The sequence below is a fragment of the Atta cephalotes genome (genome assembly GCF_000143395.1).
Source record: "Atta cephalotes unplaced genomic scaffold scaffold00086, whole genome shotgun sequence".
NCBI classification, from domain to species: Eukaryota; Metazoa; Arthropoda; class Insecta; order Hymenoptera; family Formicidae; genus Atta; species Atta cephalotes.
The window spans coordinates 401,370-411,652 of NW_012130150.1; the positions used below are offsets into that span (position 1 = coordinate 401,370).

The 10,283-nt window shown below is 37.3% G+C and overlaps 1 protein-coding gene across 1 annotated transcript; it reads right to left on the minus strand.

Moving 5' to 3' along the window:
- Positions 1–6,970: 6,970 nt before the first annotated feature.
- Positions 6,971–8,239, minus strand: LOC105624706 (AP-1 complex subunit mu-1). The gene has a single exon (XM_012206060.1). It carries the CDS (start codon positions 8,237–8,239, stop codon positions 6,971–6,973), a length of 1,269 nt encoding a protein of 422 aa, XP_012061450.1.
- Positions 8,240–10,283: the final 2,044 nt, after the last annotated feature.

Sequence of the window (10,283 nt, forward strand, 5' to 3'; positions counted from 1 at the left end):
CCGTACCGTACCGTACCGACGTACGTACCGTACCGTACCGTACCGTACTACGTACTACTACTACTCTCTCTCTCCTCCTCTCTCTCTCTCTCTCTCTCTCTCTCTCTCTCTCTCTCTCTCTCTCTCTCTCTCTCTCTCTCTCTCTCTCTCTCTCTCTCTCTCTCTCTTTCTCTCTCTCCTCTAGATGCCCTTCTCTTACTTTTCCCTTCCCACGCGCGACCTCAAACCCGTCTTTTTCGGTCAGTGATAAATCAATGCGGAGCACTATTTGCGAAAGCGCACTCCAGCGCTGGCTTGCTTTCTAAACGACTGCGGTAAATGCTGCTTTTTCGCGCACGCCCTGTAACTCACAATTTCACTCTTCGAGATTGTCGGCCGAAAGCTTCGTCCTGCGTGCACGCAGTTCGCCAGAGTTTGTTTGCTCGCTCATCTACGAAGTAGACGATCTGCAAACTAAGGGCGCGGTACTTAACTTTTTACTCATGATAGCCTGAATTTTCAAATGACAAACTTGTGTATATACTGTATTATGATCCGTTACTTGAAATCTTTTTATTTAATTATTTACTCTATATTTTATTTTATATATTTATTTTATTCTACTCATCAAAACTTTTAAAATGAATCTTATTCTAAAGAATGAAGTCTCACTCTTAAGGAAAATTAGGCCACTATTCTTTTTTTTCAAGACTTAACTCAATTTTCATTTTTTAGACTGAGATTTTACTCTAAAGAATTTAGAGAGCACATTTTGTTCTATATTTTTTTCCATATTTTATTTTCTACAATAATTTATCTCATACTTGTATCTAAATATATTTTATATTAAATATATTTTATATTAAATTATTTTATATTCATTTCAACTATTATAACATATTATTAAATAATAAATAAATATAAATGTTTAAAAGTTTTTCCTTTTGAAAGAGTGCAAGTTTCCATTCGTCGAAATAATGGTAATATCGAATTCTCAAATATTCCTGCTATACTAAAAATAGTAGTAAATGTATTTCTGCTCATCTTCAAATCTTTGATAGATTCAAAACTTTTCAATAAAACATTTTCGGACATAAGTTTATATTATATAAATCTTGTTCATCTATTCGACCTCATTAATACATTGTTTAAGTTTGATTCTAACATTTACAGATGCTCTGTATATCTCATATAACTACGGAAGCATAACATCTGTGATTGATATTATATAATTTCCAGCGAGCAGGAGAAACAGTTCGACCAATCTAATATCCAGAAGATACGGAAATTTAACAAGCATTCAAAATGATAAGACCCGGCGTTAATTTTGTAAATAAGTAAATCGATGCTTCCGAAATCGCAGAACGAAATTTCAAGATGCGTTTGACGTGTAAAACGCGCGCGGAAAAACGACATAATGCATCGTCCGAAGAGCATATGTATATTTTAGCTAGAGAAGGATAGCTTCAGGACTCATAACGGCGTATTTTCGTGCATCGTAACTTCGCTGCGAGCACTTTGCATACAAGGAACATAAACTCGAATTGAGTTTGCCAATGCCAAACTCCCCTAAAAACACACCGTACCGCATGCGAGCGCGCACCGCGCACGTCTCGCGGAAGTTCACGCAGCTTTCACAGGACTTATATAATATAACGGCATTGTGGTAAACACCAGCGGTTAGTATTACACCGCGGGAAGTTGCATTCGCGACAAAGTGTCCCGCTTTTCGAGCGCGTAGAGAAATACGTAGCGTCCCGTCTGGGACGGTGCGCAATGTCCTTTTTATGGCTGACCTTTACTACCATGGAATAAAAAGTCACAAAGTGTCGCGTGCAGATTGGCGAAGTTAACGCAATTTGTTGATAAATTGCCACAAAAAGTTCGCCTGCGCGTTTTCCAATTTCATTCACTCCGTTAGGAGTATCTATAAAATATTGTAATCGATCGACATCACGCGGGGAGGCAATGGCTGACGTTTGTCACTGCACGGTGATTTTCGACATGGGGCTCGAAATTAATGACGCGCGAATGTAAATGAATGCGGAAATGCAAGAGTACGTTCGTATGTTCAAAGCGCGCAATTAGTAACAAACGTGGCTATTTGGTGCGCGGATTTCATCAGGATGATTGTAAACGGGACATCGGAATTCACCGTCTCGAATAATTCGATTCGGCGATCGCACCGAATTTGCGAAAATCGTGTCTCACAATCTGTATTTTAACGCTAAATGAACGCATGTTTTCGCATGCGTGCGCGCGCGCGCGCGCGCGCGTGTGTGTGTGTGTGTGTGTGTGTGTGTATGCAAATAGTAAAAAATTATTGTTGACTAATACGTTTTATATACGATGAATATGCGAGCACACGCATACGAAATAGGAGATGTTTTATTCACTATCACCGAAACGCATTTTCGTTTGGTGCAGATAAATTTTCGTATTTTTAAAGTCGTCCATAGAAGATGACCATTGAAAGATCTCGCTATTTCAGGATTGTCACAAATTCTTCATTCTAAAATTTCATTACTTTTCCTTGATTTTCAAACAAAATTTAATTATTTTTTTATTTTCAATAATATTTTGAAATTTTTTTATATTTTCGTCTTAATTCGAGAATTGTTAAATATTTTGTTGATTAATTTAAGCGATGTATTGATTACTGTTATGTTGCTGACACTGCTTGCATTTTTAATTGCTATGTTGATATAGTATTTCAAAACTACGTAAGTGATATACGTATATTAAGCTTTTTTAAAGCTGAGAATTTTAATTTTCCAAAAATTTTTGCAAAGTTCCCTGACTTTTCTTTGATTCTGACCACGTTTCAATTTCCCTGACAGTTCCCTGATTTCCTTGATTTCCAGTTTTGCAATCCTGTGGATTTAACAACGCCGGATATACGAGACACACACACACACACACACACATATAACGAGAATATGTATAATAATTATTTAAAGTAGCCTATAAATGTTGCGACAATTATATAATATTTCGTTGCTTCGGAGCTATTTACTTAAAAGTGGTTTCATTATACACAACATTTCCCTCAAGGAATCTTCCGCATGCTACATTGTGTAACACCGCGCACGAATAATTATATCAAAGACAGGCGGCGGGTAGTGACGTTGAGCACAATTGGTGATTAATATTATCAACAATAATTGATTTCATAGCAGCTCGATATTTCCATTTTGTGCATGTCATTATGTAGATAGGATAGAAGCGTCCCGCGCGTAATTAGCCGGGGAATATATCCGCAACGAAATTATTTTAATATCATTTTCTCTCTCTCCGGGAGCAGAATATGCCGGTCGTGTTTAATACGCGCGTATATTTAATATGGCCGAGCATACCGGTAATACATGATATAAATTACAACATACGAATAAAAAGCCACGCTGGGCTTTTCCTACTTTTCAGCAAAACATGAAAATACGGAATACGATTTCCTCCGATTTTAAATATATATACATCCGAATACATCACGCACGTATACATGCATATCGCGATGTATGCGCGACCGTAGGATTTTATCATCATATACTTCGCCTTCGATCTTCATTATGAATACAGTAAGAGGTACATTCAGGTCGCCGCGTTTAGCATTAAATTTGTCAAACATTTGACCGACGTGTACTCGGAGTTTTGGACTCGCATTTAACGCTAAATTTCAGGTTTGCAGTCACCGAAGTTCGCGCATTTTCGCGGGAGGGAATGGAGGTACATACTCTCCTATTTAAGCGAACTAAATTACTCGGTTCTTGCGCGGCAATCGATATCGATCCGTGTGTTTTTCAACTCGTTAACGCGAATCGTTCTCTTGAAACTTTCTTCTATCGTCTTATCTAGGATACACATGTGTGCACATCCACGTGTATACGTGTGCGCATATATATATATATATATATATATATGCTTCTCAGATAAGTTTTAATATCCACGGGAAGTCCCGGAAGCAAACAGGAAGAAATAGAGAATTGACTCAAGACTGGACGGGGACGAGAACTCACGACGAGACTACCCTGGGTACAACTTTAAATCGGTCCTACCAGAATTTCCTACACGGCTGTATGATGACTGAAATGAACGTTACAGTCGGAGATAGCGAAGTTCTCAGGAACTCATCTTCTCCGTACATGTACATCATATTACTTTACCGGTCTTCTCACGATCGGATTTCCTCAGCGTCAGTGGCTAAATCGATAAATTTGCCTTTTCTATTAGCGGCTTTATAATACAAGCAAAAGAGAAAGAAAGAGGTAGATAAATAGCTTTATTTATCAAGCTCTGAAGATAGCATATTCTCTCAAGCGCTAAAATGTTAATATAACAAGAGAAAAGATCCAAAAGAATAGATCCATAGTGCAAGAATAATTGTAAAATATTAAACAAGAGAAAAAAGGTACAACTACATATTCTATGAATGTTATGTAAAAATGTCACGTGCACATACAAGATGTGATAACGTGCAGGTGAAAGAAAGAAAAAGAGAGTGAGAGAGAGAGAGAGAGAGAGAGAGAGAGAAAGAGAGAGATGAATTCTTCATTGCTCAATCTGGATTCCATCGTACACTTCGTGGGAGCTGTACTCGAGTCGGGGGTGATTCTTCTTTTTCCGAGCTTCTTCCTCTTCCCTTTCTTCCGCAGGAAGAAACCTCCGTTACAAGAGCGATGGGGCGCGGCACTAAAAATCCTTTCGTTTCACCCTCGTATTTAATTGAACGGATCGGACGAGTTAATTATGATACCGGCAATCCCAACTGCTAATATTTACGCCGAGACCGAAGCTATCCAGGCCGTTATCGTTGGTCGCCTCGCTTAAAAATAGAGCGTATCATCCGTGACGCCGCCTTCCATCGATTTTTCTCTTCGCGACAAGATACTTATCCTGAGGGAAATGTAACGCGGTAGTAAACGTAATAGAAATATCAGAAAATTGTGTAGTCAAATGGAAAAATGACAGAGGTATAATCGATCGACGCAGAAAACGATATCGATACATATTTAGGTCACAATAAAAAAAAAAGAAAAATTGCGTGGAAGAAATTACTTGACGTCAGTGTTGGATACAATCGATTAATTTATTAGTTAATTAAAATAATCGACTAAAAATTCAAAATATACATTTACAATCATGTAATCAATTAATGTATTATAATTAATTGTCAAACAATCTTATATGACTAATCGATTAAGTTTCGATTTAACTAAAATAATTGATTAAAAATGATATGTAGTATGATCACGACTAATTTAGTCAATTATTGAAGCAAATAAAAAACAATTGATTGAAAAAATAATAATCAATTATCAATCATTAATTTTTAGTCATGCCTAAAAAATTATATTCATAATTTTTACGATCTGTTATTACAATCTGTTATATTATTAATGTCAAAATAACATTTCGTATTCTCTTCCCGTTATTCTTCTTGTTAATAATACCTTAAAAATCTGTCATATCGAACATATTCAAACTCCGCATCGAACCATATTTCGAACACGTTGCACGCATTCGCGAACCCGCTAATTCACTCGTAACAACCCCTTTTATCCATTTCCAAGCTGATTACCGTCTATACAGCAACCGAACATTACCGTCGCTATCTGCGACTGTTACATTCCGGCGTGTCGTTTATGCAGACCGTATAACGACGAGACGGGGGATGAAAGAAAGAGGGAGAAAGGAAACAGAAAAAATTCGTTCTCGCGAACCGCGGATGAATACGGGATAAGCACATGAACGTCGTTCCTTTCTCGATATCGACGTACCTGGACAGGTATCACCTACCGGGAGAGTAGAGTAAAAGACAGGGCGGGCTTTTTTTTTCCTCTCTCTTGCCATGTTTTTCGATTCGTGTTGCGTTGCTCGCGCGCGAAACTCTGTGCGAGTGCTTGGCGGGACTACTGATTTCCATAAAATTATTACACGCTCGTGCGCTCATGCCAAAAAATTTGCATACCACGAGCCTGCATTCCGGGCGGCACCGCGCGCGACAGAAAAGATAGAGGGAAAGGGGGGGGGGGGGAGGAATCGAAATAAAAAGATTTCGGGCTTCCCTCGTTTCCATTCCGCTCTAATCGCGTTTTCGTGTACTCCTCTGCGAACGGTGATACGAGTTCTTTTACGAGAGATATTTGTCGTTTTTTTTTCCTCCTTTGCTTCGCATCGACACGAGCATTTATGACCGTCTCAGATACAATTCGATTTTCCATCGGCTAGGAAAATTCTTAAGGGAACAAAAGAACGAAAAGAGATGGAAATGATAGGGATGTTCGTTGAGTAACTTCTCTCTTTCTCTCTGAGTTATTCTTTTTAAAAATTTAATATTTGTTTCCGTATTATTTTACATTAATATCATAATCATATACAGTAGTAATATTGCATTTATTATTAAACATGATGTATATATATATATATAGTAAATAGTTAATTTTTATTCATTATAATACTATTTAATTCAAATTAATACCGAGCTTCTGCTCGTTCGTAAGTTCGCCTTGTCGCAGAAGAATATAAAATAAATTGTCGATATATATTTACAAGTTCCTATTACAAGATTGTATTTTATTAAACGCTGTCACTATCGCCATCATGTTTAAAAAATAAATTGAAACACATGAAGATCGCGACACTGTGAATGAAATCTCCTTTGAATTAAGTACTCTTTAGATACAAGTGAATCTTAAATATAAAATGTTCTCTAAATTCGATACATTAACCCGTTTTAGAAGAATATTATTGAAACATTATGGATCGTGTGGAATGTGAATTTTTCCAAAAAGGCGAAATCAATGTTCGAAAATCCGATTTATTTTTACATCGCGTTCCACGCATTTTTTTCACTGGCCATTATTTCGTATTCAAAATGGATAGACGATTGCTGATTTCAATCCCGAAAGCCTGCTATGCGGTTCTAGTCGTCGTAATCGGGCATGACGTAGATGCCCAAGATCCTGAGATATTCATCGGCCCCGTTATCGAGTAGCTAATTCGTTCGCAGCTGGTAGTCTCCGTTCTGTGTGATGTAACGCACCCATGGCAAAGCTTGGTAGCCACTTTTCTCGATGATCTTCAAGTACCGCACTTGAATACCGGATGTAGTGAAGTATGGTATCTCGAATTTTACTTGTATGGGCGGTTTGCCTTCGACATCCTCGCCGACTACCGATGGTAGTCCGAAGTGCGCCCTCATCAAGTACTCTTTACCACCGGGGAATGACTTGATGATCCAAGTAATGGCGCTCTGCTCTGGCGAGTATTTGACACTGCCAATCGTAGTTTTGAATTTGGGTGAGTCGGCGTCGTTTGGCACTGGGATCACGATCTCTACATTGTTCGCCGTGGATCGGCGCTTGAACTGCGATCTCGCTTTTATCATATATTCCACTCGACTGTGAGCGTGCCGCTCGATCACGGATTCGATCCATATTAGCGGTTTTACATGCGTATTTAATCTGTATGACATGAGTTCGAACTCGCCGTCCGGAGGGATAAATGAGATCGTCCGATCGTTCTCGAACCGGGAAAGTCTAACACACTGATGGAACTTGACGTCCTCTAATTCCACAGATTTAGATTTACCACGACCCGTCGACTCGAACAGAACCTTGTCATTCAGACCCAGTCTCAATTCCGGCATTCCTGACAAGTAAACTCTCATCTTTATAGCACCGACGATCTCTGAACTCAAGACATTTCCATTCGCGTTCGCCAGAAGATTTACTGATTCTATTACATCCAGAAACACCTCGTTCTTGCGATACTTGATGCCTTCTGACCGCCACGAGACAGCGTTTGTCACAGCCATAGGAATTCTGGGTTGAATCTCTAGTTTGTGACCCTCTTGAGTTATATATTCCTGTAGAATCTTACTATCAGTAGTTTGAGGATAGCCAAAATCTAGTAGCTCATCTAGAAGCTCATAAATAACAACAAAATTGTCCCTTATACTCTCCTCCTCCAATTCTTTAAAATACTCCTGCATGACATGCACCACTTTGTGCAGGAATACAAATATTAGGGATATGTTTGCATTTTTCTTGGTAGTAGATACGATATATAAATTGTTATATTTTATATAAGCATATGTACATTCTGGGGTCTGAATGATAGGCGTAAGATTGCCTTCCTCTTCACGTTCCATCACTAGCGGCATAAATTTTTCTATGACACCGGTCTCGATGTCGCCGCGGTAGTTTCGTGAGATCAACACCTTGCCCTTCACATCCAAAATGTATATTGCTGACGTCGACATCTTGTCTGAGCTGCAAGTAAAGAAAAGAAAGGTTAACTTTATTATCCATATTTGAAATCTTTTTAAAAAATATAACATATGACGTTTGACATATCTATGCACAATTATTAAAAATACACTCGTAAGACTGATGGATGAGAAAATCAGCTTAAATCCTAATCATCAAATGCCGATATCTCTCAAGCGTTGAGGTTATGATCGCCAAGGCAAATGTTCCGAGACGAGATTTGCGATATCATTTGCGGAAAATAATGATTCGGAAAATAATTTTGTCGAGAAAAACATTGTAGAAAATGAAGCGATAATAAATAAGTGAATTTCACGTTCGACTGTGCATCAGTTTTCCGATATATATAAGAGATAAATTTTTAAAGTTCTAGAATATATCGATATATACCTTGATGTACGACGCTGCGAATAAATTCCTTAAGTATTCCTTGCGTATTGTTTACATTTAGGTATATGACTTTCCACAGAATTGACACGAGATAATTGCGACAAAAAAACGTACCCAACACCTTACGCTTCCGGGCTGCCACTGTGGATCGTCGCGAAGTTGCTCGAGGTCCGAGGCGCACGTCACGCGCATGCGTCGGCAGCTAACTTCACACAGCATATCGACCGCGACGCTACGTGCCGTTCGAACGTCGTAAAATAGAGATGCTCATGTCGATACTTCGTTATTAAGATATGATAATCCATTCAAGACTTTTACAGTAGCATGTTGTGATTAAATATTAATTTATAATGAGTGTATGAAATAATAATGAAAGTTTCGAGTCTCTGAGCGAAAAGAGCGAGCAGAATAATAATGGAAAGTTAAATGAAAATGTTACATGCGATCAGATTATAAACATAACATGGATATCATTTATGAGTTGGATTTATCTTGTAGCAAACAAGAAAGGACTTTAATGTTTATGTATATAATATATCTATATAATGTATTTATGTGTATTTATATTATAGATGTATAATTATATAATAAATTATGCACAACACAATTCAGAAAACGAAGTTTTACAAAAAATGAGTTTGAATATTTTAAATCTCATTAAAATTTGGGAATATTAATCTTAAAATGCAATTTTTGATGTAGTAATTAATTATAGAGAAATAAAAGTACGTCCTTTTCAAGTAAAAAATGAAAATTTCTTCAGTTATATCATTGTTGTAGCAAATGAGCAATATATAATCATGTAAATGCAAATACACATACATATATTTTATCTATGTACACATACTTGTATACTAAGGTATCCCACTGTCTTTAGAATATTTTACGTTGAATAATATATTTTTATCTCTTACCTCTTTTAATTCGTCTGTATGTAATTCTTGAAAAGAAAAAGGATTTAAGGAAATCTGAGAAAGGAGAGAATATACCGATAAAACTATACTACGTTCTTTGTTCGTTAATCCGAACTCATTCGGGCGAATACAAATATTTCTAAAATCGTGCTTAATACAGCAACGAAGATAAATCCGGTCTAAGGCATTTTAATCTGTACTCCGTGTTTCACGAAACATTAAATCCTGCTTGAAGCCGTTTCAGAAAGCGCGCAGTATCTTCAGCAAAGTAGCGCCTTCCGACATTAAGATTCTATACAACTGGAAGTCATTTAATCTCGGCGGAAGATTTCAGCGTTGGCTACTCTGCGAGGAAAGGAGCGATAGCACACTATTATAGCATCCCGTTCAGAGTTTGAAAACAGAAAATAAAAGCGAGACTGTTGCAAGGCAAATTCGACAAACAAGAATCGCGCATCCTTCTGCTCGAAATGAGCTTTTCATCGATCACGTTTATTATATAAATTGTTTATAAAATGTAAGTCGTAACAAATATATAAAAATAAACGGATTTATCGAACAGCTTTCGACATCAAATATAAACTACAAATAAATAAAAAAATCTCTTTTTTGTTTTTCTGTTTTTTTTTCCTTTTTATTACATCTCTTTTTTGTTATGTTTGTAATAAGATGCTTTGCGCTTGAAAAGACTTGTCTCAAAGCGCATAATAAATGATATTCTCTCTCTCTCTCT

What these genes read in the sequence shown, in the direction of transcription:
- LOC105624706 (XM_012206060.1), bottom strand. Translation starts at nt 8,239, where the DNA reads ATGTCGACGTCAGCAATATACATTTTGGATGTGAAGGGCAAGGTGTTG.